Genomic DNA, 27149 nt, shown 5'->3' on the forward strand with positions numbered 1-27149 from the left:
TACAGCAGCTCTCTGCAAGGTAGGCACCCAGACCCCTGTTTCTACTATAAAAATTCATCCAACATTCTGTTTGGGATGCGTCTGTGGGCTGGTCGGAGAAGCCCACCACTGCCCGCTGCCTCACGTTGCGATCTATTTGCCAAACGTTCTGTCTTTGGATTCTCATGGGAGTTGAAAACCCAGGGCCACGCGTGACTCCATTCCACTCAGTTAAGAGGAAGATGGGGGGAGAACATTTTGGTATCCCTTACAGAGCTTGCTCTGTGTGGCTGTCTCTTTTGTGAGTTCCCTGAAATCTTGTGTTGAAATGAGGTGAGGCTTCCCGCTTATTCATCTACATGTTTAATTTTTTTTTAAGCTGTAACATTTTCCCACTGCTACAACCAGCACATGCATGATGGTAAACAACCAGAAGTAATTGCTTTGGAACGGCAAAAGCAAACTGCAGAATTGCTTGCAGATCTGCTTGGTGGCGGGCAAACAATTTTTAAATCAGCCTCTCTCTCTTGTATGACATTTATGCCTCGATGTTTGAATGCTTTGGCTGTTCGAAGCGTGGTAAATTTGCATAATTGTTCCGAGTCTTGAGAAATCTGGGGCTTTCTTTTGAGACCACCAGTGTTTAATAATTCCCTTTTCCCTGTGCCCTGAGGCTAATGAGGTTTCGAAAATAACGTCTGCCTGCTACAAGCATTGCGGAGTTAGTCCACCCCAAAAGTGGTTTCCCCACGGTAGACCTTCGTATGTTCTGTGTTTCACACTGTTTCTTTTCTTTCCTGATCTTGTCTGGAAGAACATCGAGCTCAAGGTGGAAGTGGAAAGTCTGAAGTGGGAGCTCCAAGAGAGAGAGCGGCTGCTCATCAAAGCCTCGTGAGTACCTGTCACCCGCTCACAAGCTGGCGGGTCGCCCAGGGGCTCTGATGGTGGCGGCCAGTGGGTCAGGAACATAGAACCTTGTGTTTTCTAAGCCGGTTGTTCCCCAGCTGAGCTCTGAGGACCCCAAGAGGATTTTGTTTTTGTTATTTTTCAACACACTTTTAAAGTGTAGCATACTTACAGGAAAGCGAACAGATCTTCTGCGTTGGCGGGATGAATTTTCACTTAGCAAACACACCTGTGGGGCCGCCGCCCAGCTCAGACACCAAGCCGTCACCAGCCCCCAGGAAGTCCCCTCCGTGCGCCCAGGCCTTACCCTCCTCCCACAGAGATAACCACTGTGCCGACCAGTGGTGTCACTGGTGCTAGTTCTGCCTGGTTTTGAACTTTATAGAAATGGAATCACCTACCGTGCATGCACCCTTTTGTGTCTGGCCCCTTTCCCCAGCAGTGTATTTGTGACATGCGTCCCGATGAGCTTAGTAGCTTCGTTCATTGCTGTAAAAGCACTGGGGGCTTAAAGGAGCCCCGAGGAACCCCTGGATGAGGCGGGGGCCGAGGGTGGGGCTTCAGCCAGAGGAGCTCCTTTTTCTATCCGTTTTGCTTAAAGAACATTTGAAAACTAGTGTTTTAATGAATCAGTTAATTTAAATATTTATCAAACATTGAGCACAATTCAGAGAACCTAGCCTGTGACTCAGTTGTTTATTCATTCGTTTGTTTATCAACATGTATTATGTAATTATTGTGTCGCACATTGAGGATTTGAAAACAGACGTTCCCTTACCTCAGAAGCTCATCAGAGACTGCTGAGCCATAGCCTACAAACAAAGTGTAATGGAGCTGCAGTGATAGAAGGTGTTTGTGGGGACAGTGGGGACACCAAAGTGGGCTGGACTCGCTTGGTGGGAGTGGAGTAAGACTTTCTGGGGCCGATCCACCAAGGATCTGGCTGAAGGCTTTTGTGGAAATGCTTCATCTATTGTGGCGGTAGAGCTCCCGCGCCTGTGGGACCAGGACCAGGACCAGGACCAGGAGTCTTTGGCTTGGGGTGCAGCTGCCCTGCTCTGGGCCGCAGGCCAGCAGCTGTTGGCTTTGAGGAGACCAGAGGTTCCCAGTCCCAGGCTCGACCTTGCACACGGGCTAGTTTCTGAGTGAGTGACTGAAGGAATGAATAAAGCAAATTAACGAGTTTTTGTTTTTTGTTGTAGTTTTTGATTTTTTTGGAAGGACATTGTCCATCCATCTCTAGGCCGGGAGTCACGTCTACTTTCCCAGGCCTGAGCGTCAGTACTCAGCACCCTGCCTGCTGCATGTCTTGGTTAGGACTTGTTTTCAGTGAGGAATGTACTGTGGAAACCCAGACTCCCAGAGGCCATGGGACTCCTCAGGACAGTACGCAGGGTCGCGTGCACATGTGTGTGTGCACAGGCTCCCCAAACAGCCAAACGAGTGGTCAAGGCCCTGTTGGGTCTGACCTGACTTCTCAATTTATTCAGAAAATATTTATTAAGCAGCTACTCCATGCTGTACTGGGCTAAGTTCCTGGGGAAGCAATGTCATCACACAGGCTCATGGGGCTTACATCCTGTGGGGTGATGGTGATAAAACACTTGCAATAATAAATATATCAGTACAAACTGGGAGAAGAGCTGTGAGAAAAATAAAGGGAGCTGTGAGAGTTTATAGCAGTGGGAGTAGCTCCATAAATACCGACCTGGATCAGGGAAGGTAGCCCCGAGGAGGTAGCATTTGAGATGAGATCTGAGGGGAAGTAAGAATTAACCAGGTGAAAAGTGTGCAAGGGAAGGGAGTGTGTCGGTCTGAGGAAATGGGAGAAGTCTAGGGGGCTTGGCCTCATCTTACAGAGTCTTGAGGCCTCACTAGACATTTTGGTATTTATCCTAAGATGAAAGAGAAAGCAGTTACGGGTTTTAAGCAATTGACATAATCAGAGTTTTGTTTTTTAAAAGGTCTGGATGCTGAGTGGGAAATGTCTTGTGGAGGAAGCAGGGAGACCAGCTAGGAGGCTAGTCCAATAGTTCAGGTGAGAGGTGAGTGGCAGAGATGGATGGGTGGATTGGAAAGACCTTTCAGAAGCAAAATTCACAGGTCTTGGTAATGGCTGGAAGGGAGACGTCGAGGATGACTCCTAGGCGAGGGGTGAAGGTCGTGAGCGTGGTTTAAGAATTTCACAGTGACTTAGCTGCTCCAGCTTTCTTTCCAACTTTTTATCCTAAAATACTGCTCACAGATACTGAAAATGTTCTTGCTCCTGCTGTTCTCATTTTGCCCTGACAGAACTCTTTCCCCTTCCCATCCGTTCTGAGCCCAAATGCCTTTCCTGTTGTCTGCCCTACAGAAAGGCTCACGCTGAATCACACATGGCTGCTTTAGCTCACGTCAGTCTCCAGAAACTTCTCTGGCCTATAATGGCAGTCCCATATGTGTGTAGCACTTTTCAGTTTATAATACGCTTTCACATCTATTTGCATTCCATCATTATCTTGAAAGTCAAGTCATCATTTCAGACTGGAGGGAATTTAGTCCCAGAGCGGGGAAGGGTCGTAACTAGAACTATTCAGCCAGAAAGATCAGAGCTGGGATTAGAACTCAAGTCTGTGACGTCTGGCCCAGCACTAGGTTTCATATTCTTTTTAAATTTTCATGTGTGTTTCTCATTTCTCCAACATGACTATACATCTTCTAAGGCCAAGAGCCTCTCTCCTCCTTTACTGGAGTACGGCGCCAGTGGAAAGGGCAGGGACCCTGGGCTGGCTCTGCCAGCAGGTCGGTCTGTGGCCTCCGAGCCTGTCTTCTCATCGGCTCCTACTTCATGGGGTCTTTGTGTGTATTCCCTGCACGGGATGTGCACACTGTCTGCCCCACACCCCGAAAGTGTGCCTTTCCCTCTCCCTCCAATTGCCCAGCACCGAGCAGTGTGTGGGGTACATACTTGTTGACGGAAAAGTAGCTTTTTATGAATGCCCTCAACTCCCTTTTGGAGTTTCATGGCTGTTTTTTGGGGGCGGGGAGGAGGGTGGGCAGGAGATACAGGAACATCCCCTGCTTCTCCCTAAAGAACTATAATTAGAATGGAAAGAATCAAGAGGAAATGTTGATGGTTAAAAAGAGAAGCGAGGGTGGTGTTTATAGAAGGCTCTTTTTTTGTGTCGGGTGGAAAACTGGATTAGATCAGTTTTTTTCCAACCTTTTCTCTCTTTAGGTCTTGCCGTCTGTCCTGTCTGTTGGCTTAAATTCTATAAGGAAAGAAAGGGTAGAGGGAGGGAACTAACATTTATTGAGACCGTTCTTCGCCCCAAACCCTGTGCCTGGCACTTGCCATGCTTTATTGCATTTGATTTTATAGCAGTTATGTGAGGCAGCCAGTAGTCCCATTTGAGCGAAGAGAAAACTGAGGCTCAGAGGCGTGGGGGAACTTGCCCAAGTTGGTAACAGAGCTGGGGCTGGTCTGGCTCTGGAGCCCACTCTGCCTTGCTGTGAAGTAAACATGTATGTTCACCAGCTTCCCATTGTTCTGTTTATCAGTTACCATAAGGGGACATTAAAAACGAAAGCAGACATATTGTCGGGAGTAAATTTTATCTCTGTAGCTTTAAAACACAAACAAAAACAATAATTCCATTAGTAGGGGAAACTTGCACCATACTGCTGAGTATAAATTTTATTGCTACAGTAAATGTAAAATGATACAAAGATGATAAATGAAAAGTTGGAACATTTATTATTGGGCGTATATTTTATCGGTGTAACTAAAATGCAAACAAACTGAATATACCAGTACTTGTTAAAAATTGTAGTCGGCCTCTTGACAATGTACGTGATGCTGACTATACAACATCAAGTTTCTATTTGGGCTGGTCCGAGGGAGATGGTGTATTTGCACTTGCTGGGTTGTGGGGCGGGGTGAGGATGGAAGGGCGGGATGGGGTAGAGAGCGAGCCATTTTCTACAGGGGGCTCAGTAAAGCCCTGTGAACCAAGGGTGGTGAGAGGAAATCCAGGACTGGAAAAATCCTGTATCTAAGGCTCAGGAAGGGAAAGCTTCCAGTCCAGAATTCTTGCAGCCATATGTAATGCCTCTCGAGGAGTGACAGGAACGATTGCGCATCCCTGCGAATTCCATACAGTTCTGATCAAGAAATGAGCTGGGGGAGTGGGGGCTCAGGACGTTGCATGGCGTTAATCAGGAAGTGGCCGTGGTGGCCTCAGTTGTGGCCAGCGGATGATGCGTTCTCAGCTCAGACACCAGCAGAGGGTGGAATAAGCACCTCGGAGCCTCTCAGCAGGGGCCAGCGCTGCAGTGGCCTCAGGGACAACAGGCTGTCATTGCAGCACTCAGATCATAGAGAAAGGGGCACTGTGCTATGGCCACCACCTGTGTTCGTGTTACCACATTCCTTCTACGCGGTCATCATCTCATTTTTCAAATGAGGAAACTGAGGTGTAAGAGGTAATTTACCCAGAGTCACACTGAGGACATAATAGAGTCAAAATTTGGAAGCAGATCTGTTCAGCTTCAGAGCCCATGTTCTTTCTTTCCAATTGTTCACATTGAATTCCATTAAAATGATATCATGACACTGGGGCCTTCTGAAGGCTTATTGGTGAAAGGAAATAAGATGTGAATAAAGTCTTTATTTGCAGGCAGCTCATGTCTGAGACTTGGACAGCAACTGTGGCTCTCTTGACTTTCCATTGTTCTCAGTCAGGAATTCTCATGGCCTGTCCATGTGCACGTCTGGTCACATGGCTGTTGGTTGGAAAAGTCTGAGATGCCCTTAAAGTAGAGCATGGGCAGCTGGTGGTGAATGGCTTTGTTCTGCTGCAGTTCTTCTGAGAAACCAGCTTTAGGTGGAGCCATTTCCTTTGTATTATCCTGCCTTATGGAAACCCACAGTTGTTTGAGAGATCAGATGGGAACCGCTCTGAGTACATGTCTTGCAGATTCACGTCCGACGCGGTTTTCCTCCTGGGGAGAGCCAGAACGAAAGGCGGCAGTGCTCGTGGTCCCTCCGGTGTCTGATTTTGGTGTCCCATCCCCAGCACTGCTTGTCAGGCAAACAGAGAACGGTCCGTGGTGCCACGGGTGGGGAACTGCCTTTTATGTTAGAGCTGCACCAGGGTGGGCTGCGTGCAGGGTCTCGCCTCACGCCCTATGTGGTAGCTGTCGCTCACACAGATGGCGGCGCTGTATTTACAGGCCTTTCCCCTCCAGTTGGCAGAAGAGGAAGCATGTAAATCCTTAATCCCTCAGCTTTATTTTTGGTGCATACTGTTCCTTTGCACATCGGTTTGTCAAACCAGCTCCCTTCCTTTCCTACCCCTGGTGAAGAGGTGTACTTTGTTGGGAGTTTCCTGGTGGGAAATTTGGTAATAGTTGTCAAAAAAGTCTTAAAAGAGTACTTAGCACTTTGACCCAGTAATTCCCTTTCTAAGGATTGACCCTAAGGAAACCACTGGATAGTATACATATGAGGATGCTGTCATCATAACATTGTTTATAATAATAAACAGTAACACTGACATTTATTGAATACTTTGTACTGTTCTCAGAGTTTTATATGAGTAAGTTTGGACGAATGTGTAAAATCAGGAACAATTTAAATGTTTTAAAATAGGATTGATTTAATATGTTGCAGTATATTTCATGTAGTGAATTAATATGTAGCCTTTAAAATTATGATACAGATTTATATTTATTGATACAAAAGCATGTTTATAGTTGTGTTAAGCAATAAAATCAGGTCACAGATGTATACTGTATGGCTCTGTTTTTGTAGAAAATATCTGAAAGGCTATATACTAAAATGTTAACTTAGCTATCCCGAGTGATAAAATTATAGATGCTTCTTTTTTCTTTTCTTTGTTTTTTAATAATATACATGGTTTTTATTGACATAAAATTGACATATAACGTGTAAGTTAAGGTGGACAACGTGTTGATTTGATACATTTATATATTGTATGATCAGTTTTAGTTTGAACTGCAAATGTTTATTAAAACAAAAAAGAAGCTGGTCTGTGGGAGAAGTGACTAACACATATCCCTTGTCCCTTGGGGCGACTGAAATCCCCATCTGACTGTCGCCCTAATGTCTCTGTTTGCAGCAAAGCAGTTGAAAGCCTCGCTGAAGGACGCATCTCTGAAGTCCGGCGGGTGAAGGAGGACGCGCAGAAGAAGGTGCAGCAGGTCGAGGAGCTCCTGACCCAAAGAATATCTCTTCTACAACAGGCAAGTCTGGAAACCCTGAGGGGCCTGTTTCTTACAGCGGGTTGATAACGGAACAGGCAGACTTGCGTTCCTCTTTTCACAAACTGTCAGGGTTTCAGCAGAAGCAAGAGCCACCTTTACTGAGCGTCTCTTGGATTCCAGCCCCATTCTAGGCACTTTTCATATAGAATTCATACCCTTATACCTGGCAGGTTTGTCTCATTCCTGTAGGTGAGGACACTGAAGTACTAGTCCAAGTTTTGTTTTGTTTTTTCAATTATTTTTATTTACTGTATTGGGATGACATTGGTTAGTAAAATTATGTAGATTTCAAGGGTACATTTCTGATACATCGTCTATACGTCACATTGTGTGTTCCCTACCCAGAGTCACATCTCCTTCCATCACCATATGTTTGACCCCCTTTACCCTCTTCTACCACCCCCCTTCTCCCTTACCTTCTGGTAACCACTAAGCTTTTGTCTGTGTCTATGAGTTGTTGTTTGTCTGTCTTGATCATTTGTTGCTTTCGGTTTTATAATCCTACCTGTGAGTAAAGTCATATGGTTCTCGATTTTTTCTGTCTTGCTCATTTCACTTAATCCTGGATTAAAACTTAAGACTCCTGATTTTAAAGCCTGTGTTCTTGCTATAACGCCACTCTTCTTATTTAGTTTAGTCCCTTTATTTTACAGAAGAGGAAACTGAGGTCCAGAGAGGGGAAGTGACTCCCCCAACATTAGCTAAGCTCGGAAACAGAGGCCACTGTGTGTAGCTCCTTGTGCTGGTTCTCAGGTGCTCGGTGCGACCGTCGGGAGTCAGGATGTTTCTCAGTTACGAAATCCTATCTCCTGGGTGTTAAAAAGTTTTCCTCCATTTAAAGCTAGTATCACGTAGGCTAATTACTTAGTTTTTGGTCTTTCAAGTCTGTTGTTTCATCTGTGTTTCTTGACCTGAAACCCTGGTTCTTAGCAGGTATGAGGAGAAATAGCACCGAAAGCTCTTTTGGGTGCAAAATAGGATGCATTTGTACTGTTTTGCAGCTGATACATTTGTACTGTTTTGCAGCTGATACATTTGTACTGTTTTGCAGCTGATACATTTGTACTGTTTTGCAGCTTACCATCATGATGTTCACATTCACTGTGTATCAGCCTCGTGGGGTTGTGTAGATATTCAGTCCACAGTACAGATGAGCAAACAGGCTCAGAGAGGGTGACAAACTTAGCCATGGTCATAAGTGATAGAGTGGGAACCAAAAGAAGGGTCTTCGGAGCCCAGGTTCTGAATTTTAGTTAAGATGATTGTGAAACTTTTAAGAGACTTAACCTATTGGTTCATTCGTCTTATTTTTCCCAGTAAGTGCTTCCCAATGTTTTAGGGTGCCAGCATAACTGACAGTACTGGGTTGAATCCCGGCTCTGTCACTTAACTAGCTTTGTTACCTTGGAAAAGCATTTGCCTTCCCTGAGCCTCTGCTTCTTCACCTGTAAAATGAAGCTAGTGATCCCTGCCTTGCGTAGTAATTATAACAGCAGCCGTGGTACTAAGAGTTTATCAGGGCTTGCCGTGTGAGGTACCCTTCTCAGCTTTTTACATACATTGGCTTAGTTAATCCCTTCAGCAGACCGAGGAGGTACATACTTTTATCATCCTTCCAAAAGAAGAACGTGTGATGACACTGGCCCAGAGAGGCCACGCCACTGGCTCAGGGTGACACAGGCAGTGAGTACCTGACAGTCTGGCTACAGAGCCTGCCTTCAAGGCTCTAGTCTGTCAGTATGTATCCTTTTAGGGTTGAGTGAGGATCAGAGATAATATAAATAGAGCTCCTTGCAAAGCCTGGCATTGAGTAGGCACTCAGTAAATGGTGTTCATTGTCTCAAGATACTGGGGAGTGGTTTTTTACCACCTCTCCAGAGATTGACCGGCAAGCTTCTTGGGGAGACAGTGGTGGGAGAGGCACTGGAGGGGAAGGGTGGGAAGGAAGTCAACAATTTTCGAGCTTCCTTGATGCAGCAGGCATTTGACAGAGTCTCACTATTCTGATGGGATGGTGGTTACCCTCTGGTAACCACTGGTTAACCAGTGTTACCCTATATTATAGGTTGGGAAGCTGGGGCTCAGAAAGATTAAATGACTACCCAAGGTCACACAGCAAATAATTGGGAGAGCTGGGTTCTGAACCCTGTTCAGATTGACTTTTATCTTTGTGATGTAATCAGAGGCAGTTGGCATGAGTAGTTGGACATTCCTGTGTATTCCCAGGTCGCTTTCAGGAGCCCCAGAGCCTTTTTACCTAACACAGGCACGGCCTTTGTGATTTAGATAATTTCCTTATTGGATTCTGGGAGCTCTCAGAAAGAACATAGAGTTTTTCACCACCTCAATCACTTTGGAGATGTAAAATGTGTACTTTAGAATTGTGTAGTCATTATCTAAAAAAAAAAAAAAGCAGTGGGGGCGGTGGGGTGTGTGATGCATTTGTGTGGAGATTATGGCGACTCTTTGGAATTTATGAATGTTTAGATATTGAGAGGCACATTTTTCCTTGTTCTCATTGAGCTGTAAATATTGATCTGATTTTTCAGAACCAAAACAGTTCTTATAGAGTCCTTTCCATTGGAAATGCCTATTACTTTTCAGGATACAAGAGGGAAAGATGGCTGGCAAATGTATTTATTACCGATTCTCCCCATGTATAGTGCAATTCAGGGAGGGGAAATGTGCCGGAGAAAAAGTCATAAATATTTATATTTTAATCCAATTTCCTTTCAAAATGTTCCCAATTGTATTGAAAAATTGCATCAAATGCATTTAATTTAACTCTAGGATGTGAAAGCCGCCCAAGCAGAACTGGAAAAGGCCTTTGCAGGAACAGAAACGGAGAAAGCTCTTCGATTGAACTTGGAAAACCAGCTGTCAGAGATGAAGAAGATGCATGAGGGGGACGTGGACGTGGTTCGCGTCCTGGAGGAGAAAGACAGGTCTGGCTTTTGTCCCTGGGATGCTCTGACAGTCGTTTATCTGCCAGCTTGGGGGAGGAATTGTTCCCTTTTTTCCTTCCCCCCTCTCCCTTTTCTACTTTTTCCCCACAGTGAGAAAACGAGGGTTAAAATCAGGAAGAAAGGAAAAGGAACGGGACAGTGATATGGGGATAGAGTTAGTAGACAAATTCATGCTGGAAATTTCTACTCAGGTACTAAAGTTGGCATTCAGTTTTGGCTATAAGCTTCCTGGTAGCCAAAGGAAAAAGAGAAAAACCATCCTGGTGGACATAAATTCAACTTGCTCACAAGATAAAACAAGCTAATAACTCAGAAGAAGCCCAGTTTTACTTGACATTGTCAGAAATTTCTCTCTTGGATCTTCCCAAAGGGAACAGTAAGTGACTACATCCCCACAATAAGTGCTAGTGAATTTTGTGTGACCTGCTTTCCATCATATCTTATATTGCAGGCTGAGGGCCCGTATTCATATAGAGCAAGGGGCCAAAACAGTGTAGACCAAGAACAGAGCTCTTGGATCGTCAAGGGGTGGAACTGGGTGGACCCTGTGAACACTTGAAGCTCATCGTGTAGCTGGGTGGAAGGAGTCAAGGGCAGGAACAGAGTGATACGGCTGGATGGGATGAATTCGGGGCTGACGGAATATGTTTACCTAACTCAGTCTAGAGGGAGTAGGAAAAGCTTCCTAGAGGAAGTACTAGGGTAAAGAGGAAGAAAGGGTTTTCCAGGCTTTGGGAACCTTACGTGCTAAAGTCTAGAGGCAAAAGGACACCTTGTGTGATCAAGGAGCTGAGAAATATATAGCTGGCAGAGTGTCGTTTTCTGGACGGGAGGTGGGAAGAGATGAGGAGAGGGAAGCTGAGACAGAGCTCCTGAGCCTTGTTGGGTTTTGTCCTCAGAGCATGTGAGAAACCACTGAAGAGTTGGCAGCGTGGGGGATGGGGGGAGGGTGAGGGTGGAGAATGACAGGGGTCAGATGGAAATTGAGAGAGATGTCTCTGGCTGCCTCCTGGAGGATGGATTGGCCCTGGGGCTGGGTGGAATGCAGAAGCCCAGAGGAGATGATGGTGACCAGGACTGAAGTGACCCAACTAGAATAAGAGAGGGAGTTAGAAGGTAGAATCGACATGTTGGCTTGGAGGGCTTGGTGGCTGATTGGATTTGGGGCTGAAGGGAAAGGCTGTGGCGATACCCCCTCACCCAGGCAGGAATTGAGCCTGAGCAACTGTGGGATGGTAGTGCAGTTTGCTGTGTTTGGGGACGAAAAGGGAGAAAGGGATGTTTTGGGGGGGAGGGGGTGGGAAGATGAGCTTTTAGTTGAGAGATATTGGGTTGACGGGTTGTGGGCGTCTAAGAGGAGACTCCAGGGGCTCTTGGGTGCATAGATTCAATACTCACCCAAGTACTGAGCGAGCCTTGCGTTGGGTGCCAGCACTGCAGGAATGAGCACTGTCTTCCTTACATGGAGCTCCCGGGTGGGAAGGGGATGGAGGTAAAAAATGTCTTCATGGGTTCTGGGCTGTGACAGAAGCAAGGGAGTGATTGGCTCTGCGTGGGCGTGAGGCGGAGAAGGCTTATCAGAGGAGCAGTGCTGGGAGTTGAGTGAGGAAGTCTTGTCACGCTGAGGGAGCAGCACACATAAAGGTGTGCAGCCTGGCACCTTTCAGGGTAATCGGGGAGGAAAGTGGGCCCTGTCAGCACGTGCTGCCGAAGCTTGGCTTCTCGTCTCTTTGGAAGAGGGACTTTGGGAAGGCTAGTGCTTATTGAGTACTTACTGTGGCCTAGGCAGTGGGGGTCTCCATGGATGTGGGTGGTCAGGCCAGGCTTTGCTAAAGGCTGTGTCTTCCTGGGGCTTCCCGTAGGTCTGGCTGGATAGGCACCACAACCTGGTTTGTCAGCACTGCAAATGTGTCTGTCTTGGGTAGGTGTGCCTCAGCCATACTCCCAGAGACCAGTGCAGCAGCCAGGTGCCAGCTCTGGATTTCTGCTTGCTCGGGGCTTGGCCCTCTGTGGTGGCACTCTCCTGTGACTAGGGTAGGATAGTGTGTCCCCTCCCTGAAGGCAGTCCTGCCTCGGAAGCTAAATCCAGGTCAGAAGGTAAGTTGCTAAGCACAGAATTGGAGTAAGGGTCCTTGGCCGTACCCAGGTGAGGTGAATCCAGGTCTGTCACACAGATGGACTTGCCTATGCACAGGACTCCCACCACCCTCCTCGAAGTACGTGCTTTAGCACTTGATTTCCTGCAATCGGACCTGAAAGCTAGTCTGTATGTTTAAGGCAATTGACATTCTGCAGGTCAAATATGGCCAACAGATATATTTTATTTGGCTCACACAGTGTTTCTAAAAGTTTGAACTAGTCACTAGTATTTTTTAAAAAACCTAATTTCATGTAAAAGTCTGGATTTCCAGCTTCTCTTGAGAACCTGGAAGGTGTGGCAGGACCGGGCTGTGGTCTCACTGGATTGCGGCTGCCCCCTCAGAGGGGCCTGGGTTCCAGCTCAGCCTAGTGCCCACAGGCCTGCCCCACTCATTTCCATCCCTGTCTAGAACTTGCTTCAAGGTAACAAAAGAAAACATCAGTTTTATTGAGGTGTAAGTTACTTACAGCACAACACATCTGGTTGAAGTGTGTGGTTTGGTGACTTTTTATCTCTCCAGTTGCTTGTGTGATTTCAGAGTTGACCCCTGAAGGGCGCTCTTACTCATCTTTCCACATTTTGGGGGCCATTGTGCTGGTGCTCTCCGTATCCTGTATATCCAATTCTTAGTCCATTTGGGGTGCTGTAATGAAACACCACAGGCTGGGTCGCTTACGAACAATAGAAATTTATTTCTTACAGTTCTAGATGCTGGAAGGCCGAGATCAGGGTGCCAGTGTGGTCAGGTGAGGCCCGTCTTTCAGGCCCTCTTTCTCATCGTAGCCCCACCTGGCAGAAGGCTCAAGGGGTCTCGCTGGACCTTCATTTATAAGGCACTACCCACTCCTGAGCATTCCACCCTCGTGACCTCATCTCCTTCCAAAGACCCCCACCTCCTAATACCATCCCTTTTGGGGGTTAGGATTTCAATATATGAATTTTGGGGGGACACAAATATTCAGACCATGCTCAGTGCATTTCCAGTTGCCTTAATTGCTAAAAGCTCACTCCTCGCCTTCACCCAGGGAGCCAGGGAAGTGCTCGCAGACTTCCGAGCCTTTTTCTTTTTTTGCATGACAAAATCATTTACTTCTAAAAGATTATCAGTACACCAAGTAATAACAAGTAACAAGTTTTTGAATCCTGTCATCTAGTAATTTGGATTAAGAACTACTAGAAACCGCCCGAACAATTATACTAGTATTCACTGTTCTAACCCTCAGCCAAAAGGACTATTTAAGGCTGGCTGCTGCTCTACACACGTTACAAATAACTATTTACTACTTTTTCATAGATAAAGCCCCTGACCTTCAAGAAAGCTTTAGGGGAAAAAACATTTAATCCCTTTCTTTCTTAAAAAGTTTGTTTTTTTACTATATCTAAGAAAGAAAAAGTCAGTGTTGATATACATATGTTGCTTGAGCTAAAAGGCATAGGAAAACAGACAACATACACCCTTAAATTTCTAAGAAACCTGAGGTAAAAAGATGAAATCTTTGGATAAGCTCTAAGTTTATACAAAGAAGCTAGGTTTGCTATTGTCCAAAAAGCAAAAGGACCTAGTAGATAATAAACAGAAATAATTTAATGCCTGTCATAAGAATATAACTCAAGCTTTGCTAAAGCTTCATATTCCACGGAGGCGTCTAAAGGCCAATCTGTGGAACAGGCGCTTCTTTCTTCTTCCCTTATCCATTTATGCGGTAGTTTTCGTGGATCTCTGGCCGGATGTCGCAGACAAAGGCCAAGAGGTTATCCAGGACTTCATCCCTGTTCTGCTGGAAGTAGGTCCGGAGGACGGTCATCTTCTCCTGGGTGTCCTTCTCCACTTCAGTGCTGCAACTGCCGTGCGATCCCAGAGCCGCAGCTTCCCTGGCCTTGAACTGCTTCTCCCTCTGCAGGCGGTGCTGTTCAGTTTCAGCCTGAGCCTCTGCTTTGGCCTGCTTCAGCCTCCGGTGCTTTCGCTTCTGGGCCTCCGACACCTTCTCGGCGGCCCGCTTCTCGGCCTGCAGCAGCTGCTGAATACCCTGCGACGGACTGGCCATGGCGGCGATCTTCCAAGCCTTTTTAGGCTTAGCTAGACTCACTCATCTTAGGGTTCTTTGACAAAAGGCTAATTATTGAATGTTAAAAAAATAATAATTATAGCAACTGTCAATTTGTTGAGTTCTGCCATATGCCTGGAGCTGTGTAGGGCCATTTAAAATAGCTTATCTCCATTCCACATAAGCAGGCTACCCCCATTTTATAGCTGAGGAAATGCAGACTCAGAGAGCCTAAATAACTTACCTGTTGTCAGGGAACAGCTGACAGGGGTAATTGGTGGCCCTGAGAAAGATGTGTTCACTTCTACCTGAGGGGGGCTTTCGGGGTGTCGGTTGGCACAGCTTCCTGGAGGAGAATAATGCCTAACTAATCTGGCAGGATGATGGCTGTTTATCAGGTGGAGGTGGGGGTAGAGCTGTGAAGGACATTCTAGGTACAGGGATTCGTGTGAACAAAGGTCTAGAGGCAAAGAATAGCCTGGCTTTTGGAGAGAGCTGTTCTCGTGGCTCCTGAATGGCAGTGGAGCGGGTGATGGCTTCCTGTGAGGCATGAAGCTGAAGCTGTCAGCAGGGCCTCTGATCTACTTGGTCTTTGGAAGCTTTGCCAAGGAGTTTGGCCTTTATCTTGAAAGTCAGTATATTTTAAACTTTGCCCTGAGAAGCCTTGGAGAGATGGTCTCTGTTTTTTCATACTTACCGGAATAGTTCTGCGTTATTGGTCATGTTTGTTTAGCCTTCAGTGCCGTATTTCTTTTGAAGAGTAGATTCTTGGCCCCCCCCAAAAAAATTAGTAACCCACAGATGTTGGTGGTGGGGGCTGTTGAAATTCTGAGCAGAGGTATGACTCAGTGAGACCATAGACTGGCAGCTCAGAGGATGGATCGACCAGGGCCAGGCTGGAGGTGAGGGACAGTTAACGTCACATGAATTCTGTCCCTTCGTCTCTGACCTGCAAAATGCAATTCTGTTTATGTTTAGTCATTGGAAAGGTCTACTTTGAAGGTGTCTAGCCCCATTTCCTACCTCCTCTTGCTCCACTGAGCTAAGGAAACAGCTTAGAATTAATATTTAAATTTTGTTCTCTTTTAGACTGATTGAGGAGTTGAAACTGTCTTTGAAGAGCAAAGAAGCTTTAATTCAGTGCCTTAAAGAAGAGAAATCTCAGATGGCGTCTCTTGATGAGAATGTGTCATCTGGAGAGCTCCAAGGACTTTCTGCTGCTCTGCGAGAAGAAAAGGAGAGAGAAACCGAGGTGAGGTGACAGGACATGAAGGGGGGACTTTAATTAGCAGACCAGACTCTTCGATGGGAAGCGGAATGAACGTTCAGTCCCCACGGTTCACACACAGTCTGCTTCTAAATATTAGCTTCCTGTCAGCTGAGGAATTAGCAGAAACCTCCCTTGTCAGGGGCCCTTGGCATATTTTCCCCCTTTCAGCCTCGTGTTTTGATTGAGTTGGTTAAAAACACAGTGCATACCTGCTTGCCTCTGTTTTCCTGTGTGTTAATTTGTTGTTGCCCGGGGACCTTGTTTTCATCCTTTGAGTTTTCTTAGGGGAAAATGGTGGTACTTACTGTTTGACCTTTTGTGGTTAGAGGCAGGCTTAAGGCCCACTTTGGTCTGAAACGTCAGAGGTAGTGGGGGCAGGAAACTCATCTGGATTGGGCCTACTGGCATACAAAGGGGTTCAGCAGGCCACCTCATTTAATACTGGCTACCTTGTGAGGTAGAGGTCATGGTCCCTCGTCCAGTTTAGAAACAGGAGCTCAGAGGAGTTCAGCTCAGAGGAGTTGTTATATTTTCTGTCTCCAAGAGGTGGGTTATTAGTACCGACTCCAAACCCCGCCCCCCCGCCCCTTTCCCGCGTAGGCGGCCTCCGTGCAAGCTCTTTAGAAGAGGGGGTGTCAGGACCTGGAAGTGCAGGTCGGCCTAGTTGAGACCTTCCCATTCTTGTTGGACCCCGGGCGGCTGCTGCGTGTGGTATATTCACATGAGGGGATGCTCTGGATGCTCATGAGTCTTGATTTCTTTATGGAGTGGGGTCTCCTTTGTCCCTGACACAGCAGTGAATTCTTCAGCCTCATCAGTTAGTGTTTGGCTGTAATCAGCCTTCGTCTCCAGCTTCTTTTAACCTCTCTCTGCTTCCTAGGCCCTGTCCTTTAGTAGGCCTTGGTTTACTCTGTGTGGGGCTGGGGACCAGCCAATGTGGTTTGCCCGTCTTTACATTTGTCTTCACTTGGGTGGGCCTTCGGGTGACTCAGAGAGGAGTAGACACTTGTTTTCATGCATTCTACAGCACTAGGGGACAGTAAGTAAGCGAGCTGCTCATTCTAATAGTTCTGGGGAAGCTATTGGATTGTGGGTCTGTTCTGGGCACCAATTAATGCCTTTTCTTAGGCTGCACAAATGAAGCACCAGGAGGAGAGAAATCGCTTTGAAGAGAGGATCCAGGTATGTTGATACAGTTTTAAAAAATGTACTGAAGATTTTTTCTTGTCCCTTGCTTATTCCAAGTTCAATAGATAATTCTCTGTGACTATAGCTGTCATTCATTGAATGCAACTGTCTGCCAGTCATGCTTTCAGCACTGTAGGGAGGGTTTCTCCAGCTTTGCAATAACTCTGTGAAGTAGGCGTTCCCTTTTTGCGGGTGTGACACGTGAGGCTCAGAGAGGTAAGGTTCTTTACCCAAGGTCACGTAGCTTGGAAGAGGTGTAGCACGGATTCAGCCTTGCCAGCCTGATTCCAGAGCCATTGCTCCATGGCCCCTTAGCTACAGCAACCAGCTTTTGTATAGAGCCTGCCAGCTTCGAAAGTGCTTTCATGTCCGTTATCTCATTTGATCCTCACGGCAGCGTGCGAGGGAGGCAGCGGAGATTATCTTTAGAAATGAACTCAGACTATAAATGTATGTGTTCAGTCTCCATCAAATCAAATTCTCTGCTAGCTTTTGTAGCATTAAGGAATGAAATTAATGATCTGTTATTTCCCCCAAATAACCTGGTATGGTTTCAAAGACTCTGATGTGACTGTATTCAAATTCCAGAACGCGTTGGAGTCCTTCCCATAGGAATAGCTGTCATCGTCTTAACTGATCTGATCCCCTTCCTTTCACCCAGCCCCGTTGCCGTGAGCGGTAACACAGTAACTCGGAGCTGATGCCATGACGTTCGGCTCTACTTGCAAACATTAATCACAGGTTGACAGGAGTAAGATAGAATAACTGCAGCTGAGTGTGCTCTTAAAGATATATGTACAGTGCAGTTTGGTCGGAACACATCAACTTAGAGAATCTTTTTCTAATCTAATTTAGGCACTTCAGGAGGACCTGAGAGAGAAGGAAAGAGAAATTGCTACGGAAAAGAAAAATAGTTTAAAGAGGGATAAAGCCATTCAGGGTCTAACCATGGCATTAAAGTCAAAGGAAAAAGAGGTATGTCTGATAGACCTCCAGTGAGATTGTTCTTTATTAGCTTCTGTGACTGACTTGTCCAACCGTGAAGTTTTAGCTTTAGCTAAAAAGTTGACCAGAGAGCTGAGATGCCTAAAGGAAGTGGGACACGGATCCTTTCGTCAACGAGAAGTTCATTTGGAGTGTCTAATCCAGCACTGTCCAGTATGTGAGGTCCATATGTGATTTTACATTTTCTCCTTGGCACATTAAACAAAGTGAAAAGGAGCAGTGAAGTTAACTTTGATAATATAGATATGCGAAATTTAACGTTCTTTAAAATCTGAAATCCAGATATGCTTATAGCACATCTCAAGTCAGACTAACCACATAAGTGCCCAGTAGCCACAGGTGGCTGATGGCTGCCATATTGGACAATGCATGACCACAGAAAATTGAGGTAAAGGAGGTTGTGGGGGGTGGGGGGCAAGGCCATGACTGCGAACCAGTGAGATAGCTACTTGGGTTGTTGGGATCTGTGGTGGTGGCTGATGGCTCCGTGCTGTTTTCTTATCATTGCTATAGCAATCTGTTGTGTCTCAGTAACTGTGCAAGGCACAGAAACAGAAGAAAACCCAGCTCTGCCCGCAAACCTAGTGGGCAAGACAGAGTGAAGGTGTGACTGAGGGAAGTGCAGGGACTGTGGACGGGGAGCGAAGGGGACCTAATCCAGATTAGGGTGTGTATTGGGGGCAGGGTACTTTGAGGAGAAAGTGTCTGAGCCGAATTGTAAAGGATGAGTAGGAGTTGGTTGGGAAGGGAGGCCATTGTGTACAGAGGGGAGGACATGGGTCAGGGCCTTCAGTAGGACAGAGCCCACTATGTTTTTGTGGAACCAAAAGCAGTTTGAGGTTGTCAAACATCAAGGTCTGAACTTGAGTGAGGAGAGAGAAAAGCTGGCGAGGTGGCAAGATGCCATCCCGTGGTCGGGGACTCACCATGTTTCGCTGCTTGGGTGGCGGAGGCCAGGGCGTGACCACAGTAGTCGATGGCTGTCTCCAGCCACCTAGATCACTAGAAGGTCACTAGAACATAAGGAATTCTGGGAATAGCCCGGCTAGTTTGGTGGGTCATCCATGTGGATAATAATTACAGTAATGGGCGTAGCTGCAGTACGAACCAGGCATGGTTTTAGCACCACTGCACGTTACCTCATTGAACCCAGCAGTGCTACGGTCGGGTGAGTGGTGGCATCCTCATTTTATAGTTGAGGGAATGGAGTCAAAGAGATTAAAGAAGTTCTGTGCCTGAAGCCATCCAGCTCGTAAACAGCCAAACTAGAAATCCCACTTTTCTGACTTCAGGCTTTTCTCACTACAAAGCCCTTGATTATAAGCACTACTCAGTTTAGCAGGAAAAGCCTTTGGACTGTGCAGAGATAGGGGGCGCCCAGCTGCCTACTTGGCTGCCAGTCCTTTTTTTCACCCAGGTTGAAGAACTTAACTCTGAAATCGAAGAGCTCAATGCTGCCTTTGCGAAAGCCAGAGAGGCCCGCCAGAAAGCACAGACCCAGAAATTCCAGGTGAGTGTTCACTTTGGGGGAAGTCGTTGTCTCTTTGATCCGTACACCTGATGGGGTCAGGACTTCGCAGCTGAAAGGGACCAAGGAAAACTGAGTGGTCTTCAGTAATAGAACGAGCTCAGTTTAGTTAAAGGAAATTCTGTAGCGGATTTGGGTGTTTCTCCAGCCCCCTCCTCTATATGAAAATGATAATAATATTGGTAATGATGACAGCTACCCCTTGATACTGTTTACTCTGTGCCAATAGCAGACTGAGCAAGTGTGTGGATTATCTTATTTATTTGTCCCACCCTGTGGGGAGAGTATTTATCCCTCTTGTATTTGGGCCGTTTTTGAAGCTCAGTGAGGGCATGCAGCTTAATTTACTGTCATACAGCTAGCAAGTGACAGGGCCAGGATTAAATGTAGTAATTGCTCATAATAGCAGCCGGCATTTATTGAACGTGTATGGCGTGCCACGCCCTGTGCTAAGTGTGCTCCATGGATGCGCTCCATGAATCTGCACACCAGCTCCGTGAGGTAGGCGCTGTCATTAATATCCTCCTACTGCTCTGGACGTCCAGGCTCTGAGACACAGGGAGCGTGCTCAGGGTCACACAAGTGGTAGAAGATAGAGTCGGCTTTGACCCCCGAGCCAGTCTCACTCCCAAGCCTGTGCTTTCACCTGTCATCCCACAGCTCCCCTCACCTGGCTTCTTCAGTCCTGCCTGTCCCTGTCAGGTGTCTGTTCCAGGCATTGATGATTTGACCTGCTTTTTCTCTTTTCTTCCTCCAGTGTTGTCCTGCAAGGACTCCTGCTGGTCATCCCTTCCTTCTTTCTCTCCTGCTAATTGTAATTCTGTTTTTAATTATTTTAATGTTTTCTTCTCATGTTTCCAGTTTACCTGTACAGTGTGTACCTGTTACTAATAACTGAATAAAACTCCATCCTCTGAGTGAGTCCACATTGCCTGAAGCTCTCCCCTTGCACACCGCCACCCACGTTGTTTTTAGCGATAAAGTAGGAGTTAGAAGTGGAATCTAATTTGAGATTGTTTGATTCCTAAGATTCATCTCCCATGCTTTTTGCAGAACTTTGGGTCCCGGTAAGAATAATTGAAGTCATTTGGTTTAAATACTGGTGCACTAGAAGTATAGAAAAATCTCTGCTCTGGAATCTCAGACTTGCTTTCTCCACCATGTTGACAGTGGTTGATGAAATGAAGCTGAGATTATAGTTTTTCACTGAGTTTTCTGCCCCCTTGATTAGAAAATAACAAGCTTTAAAAGCTGAAGTTTTAGGAAAGCCATTCATATTTCTTTTTGCTTGACAAAAAAAAAATTGGGGTGATCAGCAGATATGGTAAATATTTAAATAAAAAAAATTATTACAGTAAAAGACACATTGCCATTAATCTCCCTCAGAATACTGCTCCTTGCTTCGAACACACGTATCCCATCATTCTGGCCACTTTCTGAAGCAGTCCTGGAAGTCCTCTTGCATGAGTATCTTTACTTCATCCTCCATCATGACAATGGTCCGTGTCACACATCGCTTCTGGTACAGCAATTTCTGTCAAATAAAAACATTACGGTGAATCCTCATCTACCTTATTCACCGGATCTGGCACCATGAGACTCCTGGCTCTTCCCCAAAGTCAGAATGATTTAGTATATCAAGGCAGCCATGACAGCTCAACTGAAGACACTCACGAAAGAGGACTTCCAGAACTGCTTCAGAAAGAATGATGGGATGAGTGCGTTTGAAGCAAGGGGGAATATTTTGAGAGGGGTTAATGGCAATGTATCTTTTACTGTAATAAATCTTTTTATCTAAATATTCACTGTATTTTTTATCACACCTTGTATATGGTGGCAATTGATAAGCAGATCAGACATCCTTATAAGTGTTGCGATATTTTACTTATGTTGGACCTTTAAGGAAAGTAAGTAGTCTCACACATTTAAACGTTACCCAGATTTATACGTACATTTATTAATTTCATAACCCTCAATCATAGTCGAAAGACTTTCAGAAGGATTTTTGAGGTTTTGGCATGCACAGTGTTGGCTGGGTTTTTTGTCTTGCCGTGCACAGAGATCGGGAAATGTTGAAATGCCTCAGGTTTTACGTGCCTGGTTGGCTGTCCTGACAGCGCTCATTTGATCCTTATCCACGGAGGTGGTGTGTTTATTGGTTTGACAGGTTGCTGGGACTTGAACTTGAATCTGACTGCAAAGTCTGTTTTTTCCACTATTCTGATTGTGTGAATCAGTGCACTCAGGGTGCTTATACTGGTTATTTCATTATGAGGTGTACATAGTTTCCATGTTGCACAGACACTTGAATATGCGTTTTCTCTCACGGATTCATTGGGCCTTTTTTGAGATATCATCTGATTTGAACGAATGGAGGCATGAGTAAAATAGCCAAATCTCACAGGGTGGGCCTCAAGCCTGATGCTGAAGCAACAGCAAGTAATATTGAGACTCTTGGAACAGTGGCCACAGTGTAGAGACGTGAGTTCCAATCAAAGGTGTGATTCTGTGACTGGCTGCACCCATTGAAAAATATGTATTTCTTTACCTGTTTAAAAAATGTGTTTTCAAATTGGAAATGACATTATTCTTCCTTTCCTCCTGGCCCAGCTATAAAAGTAAAATTGCACCTTGTAGGAAATTTATAAAAATAATTAAAATAGTGGAAAAAGGTTGATAAAAGTTACCAATAAACTCACATCTAAAGATGTCCACTCTTAGTACCTTGACTCTTTTAATGCATGTTTATACACACTCGTATATACCTATAACCTTTGAAAAATTAAATAGGATCATGATTTGTATTTTGTTCTATAATCTTTCTTTTCCCATCTAACATTCTTGCCGTGGCAGTATGTATAGATCTACCCAATCTCTCTCTCTCTCTCTCTCTCTCTCTCTCTCTCTCTGTTTTTTTAAATTTTTATTTTGAGATAACTGTAGAGTCACATGTGGTAGGTTTCTTTATGCTCTTCACCCTTTATGTGACAGCTCGTGTAACTGTAGTCCAGTCACCACCAGGACAATTGACAGTGGTGCACGCCATTGACCTTACTCGGGTTTCAGCAGTGTGACATGCACTCGTGAGTGTGTGTGTGTGTGTGTGTGTGTGTGTGTATCTGGGGTTTTAAAACAATTTTTAAACAGCTACATTTAGTCCACTGTGTTTATGTACCATATGATTTACTGGGAAGAACATGGTTGGGACATGGATTTGAATCCTGACTCTGCTGTTCACTAACTGTGTGACCTTGGACAAGGTATCCGAGCTCTCCAGCCTGCTTGCTCATTGTAATGTCCGGATAATCACACTGATGTCATGTAATCCTTACAAGGATTAAACAAGAAAGTATCTGGGCACAGGTTATAGCTCAACAAATGTTAACTCATCCTTATGTTGGGTGGTATATCTTCTGGCATAAAAGTGTAGCAGTTTCTTTGGCCTGTTTTTCATATTCTCTACTAATGATACACATAGACTTTAGTTTGTGGAAACTGTGTGATCTTTCAGTTGGAAATGAAAGATAATGGAGTAAGTGATGGAAAAGCTGAGCTAGGTTTATCTTTTCCTGCACCCACTGAAATGGAACTTTGTGTATCATATTTAATCTTCACAGCAGCCCTGTGAAACAGAGATTGTTACTTTCACAGGTAAGGAAACTGAACTTCAGAGAATTTAACTTCTCCCTCATACAGCAGGAATTGGTTTTTGAACTCGGAGCTTTCTGACCCTGTTTTTATTAAACTCCTTTCTACACTGTGGGGAAGAGTGATTTGTTCAATATTATATTTGGCCTTCAGTTTCTGACAATGTCTAATGGGGCCAAATGATTTACACTATTGATAAGCACCTAACTGATGAGATGGAATTCAAAAAACAGGGTGTCAGGCAGGAAAAGGTAAAAACTCTCCCAAGTTTTTCCAAGTGCCATTTCAGGAAATTTTAATATGGAAAGAGTTTTTTATGAAGGGAATAGAGTGTATGAATTTGAATTCTTTGAGCTTGGATTTTTAAGAGTCTTTGCCATCAACATTTGTGTGATAATCGCACAGAACTTTCATCACTTTATAATAACTTATTTTAATAATAGCCATTGCTTTTCTGTGTTGAACGAGCTCCTAACTTACGTTCCCGTCTCTAGCCATCCTCCCCTGAATTTAGTTCTTGTTTTAATTCTTGGTCGTTTATTGGCATTAATTGGAATCTGCACTGGACCGGGCAAGGCCAGTGGAAAGAGCACAGGCTCTGGAGTCATTTGAGTTCTGGACTTAAACACTTTGGTCTGATGAGAGGCCAGCCATTTAACAGTTCTCAGCTGCAGTTACACGAGCTGTCACATATGGGGAGAAGGCCATACAGAAGTCTGCCATGTGTGATTCTACAGTTATCTCAGTTACTTAAAGAGGATAGCAATGTGTGCACTTGGTAGGGTTGGTATGAGAAATGGAGATTAAGGTGTGTAAAAATGCCTGCGTTAGCTCCACATGTACAAGGTATGATAAAAAAATATGGTGAATGTTTAAATTAAAAAAAGAAATATTACAGTAAAAGACGCATTGCCATTAATCCCCCTCAAAATACACCCCCTCACTGCGAACACACTTATCCCATCGTTCTTGCCACTTTCTGAAGCAGTTCTGGAAGTCCTCTTTCATGAGTGTCTTTAGCTGCACTGTCGTGGCTGCCTTGATGTCCTGAATCATTCTGACTTTGGGGAAGAGCCAGCAGTCGCAGGGTGCCAGATCCAGTGAATAAGGTGGATGAGGACACATCATAATGTTTTTATTTGACAGAAATTGCTGTACCAGACGCGATGTGTGACATGGAACCTTTCCGTTGTGATCAAAATGCACAGTGAATGCTGCTGCCGAGTGCCATCCAACAGAAAGGCAGGGATCTTCAATACGGGAAGCGGTGCATCGAACCTTAGTAACAGTGTGTGATAAGTTTCATCTTGTTCGGTGCAGTCAGTTGGGTGTGAGCTATGGTTGAGACAAAGTGTGTTTTAAAATGTGCCGGAAATTATCCTCCATCATGACAACGCTTTGTGTCACACATCGCTTCTGGTACAGCAATTTCTGTCAAATAAAAACATTACGGTGTGTCCTCCTCCACCTTATTCACTGGATCTGGCACCGTGTGACTTCTGGCTCTTTCCCAAAGTCAGAATGATTCAGGACATCGCAACTAAAGACACGAAAGAGGACTTCCAGAACTGCTTCAGAAAGTGGCAAGAACGATGGGATAAGTGTGTTCGAAGAGAAGGGGAGTATTTTGAGGGGGATTCATGGCAATGTGTCTTTTATTGTAATACATTTTTTAATTTAAACATTCACTGCATTACTTGATCTCACCTTATATAATTAGTGCTTTAATAAAAGGTAACTGAAAATTGCTCAAGATGAGGATTTGCCCAGTCATTGTTTATTTTCTTTTATTTTTTGAGTTCAGTTAAGTAAGCACTGCCTCACACACTTTTTTGGGGCCTATGACCTAGGTTTTCCACTCGTTTTTATTTATTTTAATTTTAAGGGAAACTAAAACCGAAGCTTCTATGAAACCTGCTATGAAGTTTGAATGGTGTTCTCCCTTAGTCTCTGTTGCTGTGTCTTAAATAGCAGTTGGGGAAACATGGGACCAGATGGCTGGGCTGCAGGGGGCTCAGGAAGAGCAGAGCCCTTCCACCTCCAGATGAACTAGCTTGTAGCCCACTCTCCTGAACAGCTAAGACATACCTGGCAGTGGTGGCGAAGATGGATTTCCTGGAAAGACCAAGAAGTTGGAGCCAGTCCTTTTACCCCGCCGTCTAAGTTGTGACCTTGACAGCCCAAGTGTTCCTTTTGAATTTTTAATCTTGAGCCTCAGTATAATTGAAAGAACAGGTTTTAAAAATATAAGTGTTATTTTCTCCTGATTATAGGTAGTAGATATGCTTCAAACTTTTTTATTTTCAGAAGACTGGAAAGACAGAAAATAAAGGAAACCAGGAAATTACCTAGCTACTATTAACATTTTGATATTTTTCCTTCTAGGCTTTCTTCTATGCATGAATTTTATTTTTTTGATCATTTACAATTTGGTCTTTCTATTTTTCATATGACATTGTGACTTAGAAATATTCCCATGTTCTCAACTGTTTATAAATAGTTTTAAGATTTCATTGTGTAGCTTTATCATATTTTACTTACCCATTTTCATATTCTTGCACATTTAGGTTGTTTCTTATTTTTTATTGTTCTAAGTAATTCCATGATGAATGCCTTTGTGTACAAGGCTCTCCCTCGCATATTTTGAGTTCTTCCCCTGAGATTGAATCCTAGGAATGGAATTATTGGGATGAGTGTCAACATGTTTATACAATACACACATACTTCATATATATATAATCTGTCCACCAGGAGTTACATCAATTTACATTCCTGCCAGCATATTTCCTGGCTTCTAGATGCTTGGACAGTTCTTGAAAAGTGAGTGTTAATTGTGCCATTTCACGATACGCTCGCCATCACTAGATAGTCTCAGTAAAATAATCTCACTTGTTACATGAAAACTTGTTTTAATTTGCTCTTTTTGATTATTGGTGAGTTATAACATCTTTTGTATAATATTGTATGTATTTTCTCTTAGTAAACTTTGTTCATGAAATAAAGATGGGCTGCTTGGCACAGTCACCCCTCAGACTCAGCAGAATTCATAGCCTCTTGAGGTGGCCGTCGGACTATCATGCTGACCACTCTTTTTCCCCAGGTGACCCTGACTTCGAGTCATTCTAATGTAGGTGAACATTGCCAGTGTTTGAACCCATCTCTGCTTTTCAAATGAAGCTCTTTATTCTGCGGTTTTAAAATTGTTGTTGTTTTTAAAGCTTATAAAAGTTACATGCTCACCAATCTTAGAACATTTGAAAATACAGAGGAGTGAAGGAAAAAAGTCAACTATATTCCCACCCCACGAAGGATAGTTACTGTTGACATTATGTGCTTTTCCTTCTAGTCTTAAAAAATACATATTTCTTATTATAATTGTAGTCTCCCCACCCCCCCAACATCAACATTACAACATAAACATTACCCTGAGTTATTTCAAAATCTTCATATTGTTTGTGCTTTGGGTCCTGGATGTTGTTTATGTTAACCTCCTCCCCCCATAAAAAAGGAGCACAGGTTACTTGGTTTGTTTCAAGAGCCATGAAAATCCACTGTCTCCCGTCTCCCTGCTCGTCTAGGAGTCTGAAGATTACGAGGCTGCTCTGCTAGAAAAGGCCGCCCTTTTGGCAGAGCTGCGCTCAGAAAACCTCGCCAAGGGTGCAGAGAACTACGGACTGCGTAGCAACATGAAGAAGGTCACCCAGGAGCTGAGTGATTTGCAGCAGGAGAAGGAGAGACTAGAGAAGGAGCTGGAGGCAGCCCGTCATGAAAAGAGCAGAGGAGACTGCATCATCCACGTGAGCAACCCCCCTTCTCTCCTGACATAGCGGGCAGTGCAGTGGGCTAGGCTGTTTGGCTGGTTCCGGTTTTGGGGACATTCATTGCAGAAAACTTAGAAAATCTGAAAAATATAAAGAAGAGAATATTTCACATATCATCTGATCACCTAGAAACGGCCAGTGTTAACTAGCGGATGTTTCCGTCCTTTATACCCTCTCTCTCCCCGCCCCCACAGGCGTTATTGGTGTCAAGCTGAAAATGCAGTTTTGTATCCTGTTTTTTTATTCATTGTTCTCTCTTTGTTGTGTTGCCGTGTTACGAATGTTCTTCAAGAACATGTCTTTTTGTGCAAGCACAATATTTCATCCCTTGGGTGTGCTACGCAATTTGTTTAACTAGTCTGTTATTGTAGGACATTTAGATTGTT

At 44.7% G+C, this 27149-nt stretch overlaps 1 protein-coding gene and 1 pseudogene across 6 annotated transcripts in view; one reads left to right on the forward strand and one right to left on the reverse strand.

The window, feature by feature from the left end:
- Positions 1-27149, forward strand: part of CDK5RAP2 (CDK5 regulatory subunit associated protein 2) — a 168846-nt gene that overhangs the window by 25718 nt on the left and 115979 nt on the right. For all 6 annotated transcript variants that reach the window (XM_019731198.3, XM_088793159.1, XM_074330933.2 and 3 more), the window contains exons 5-12: positions 794-870; positions 7008-7131; positions 9943-10097; positions 15393-15555; positions 16702-16755; positions 17617-17736; positions 19184-19276; positions 26521-26739. In XM_019731198.3, coding sequence (XP_019586757.3) covers positions 794-870; positions 7008-7131; positions 9943-10097; positions 15393-15555; positions 16702-16755; positions 17617-17736; positions 19184-19276; positions 26521-26739 — 1005 coding nt within the window. The remainder of the gene's footprint in view (positions 1-793; positions 871-7007; positions 7132-9942; positions 10098-15392; positions 15556-16701; positions 16756-17616; positions 17737-19183; positions 19277-26520; positions 26740-27149) is intronic.
- Positions 13825-14318, reverse strand: LOC141571363 (V-type proton ATPase subunit G 1 pseudogene; annotated as a pseudogene).

Source organism: Rhinolophus sinicus, chromosome 16, assembly GCF_057876585.1.
Source record: "Rhinolophus sinicus isolate RSI-liver-muscle chromosome 16, RSI-T2T, whole genome shotgun sequence".
In the NCBI taxonomy this organism is placed as follows: Eukaryota; Metazoa; Chordata; class Mammalia; order Chiroptera; family Rhinolophidae; genus Rhinolophus; species Rhinolophus sinicus.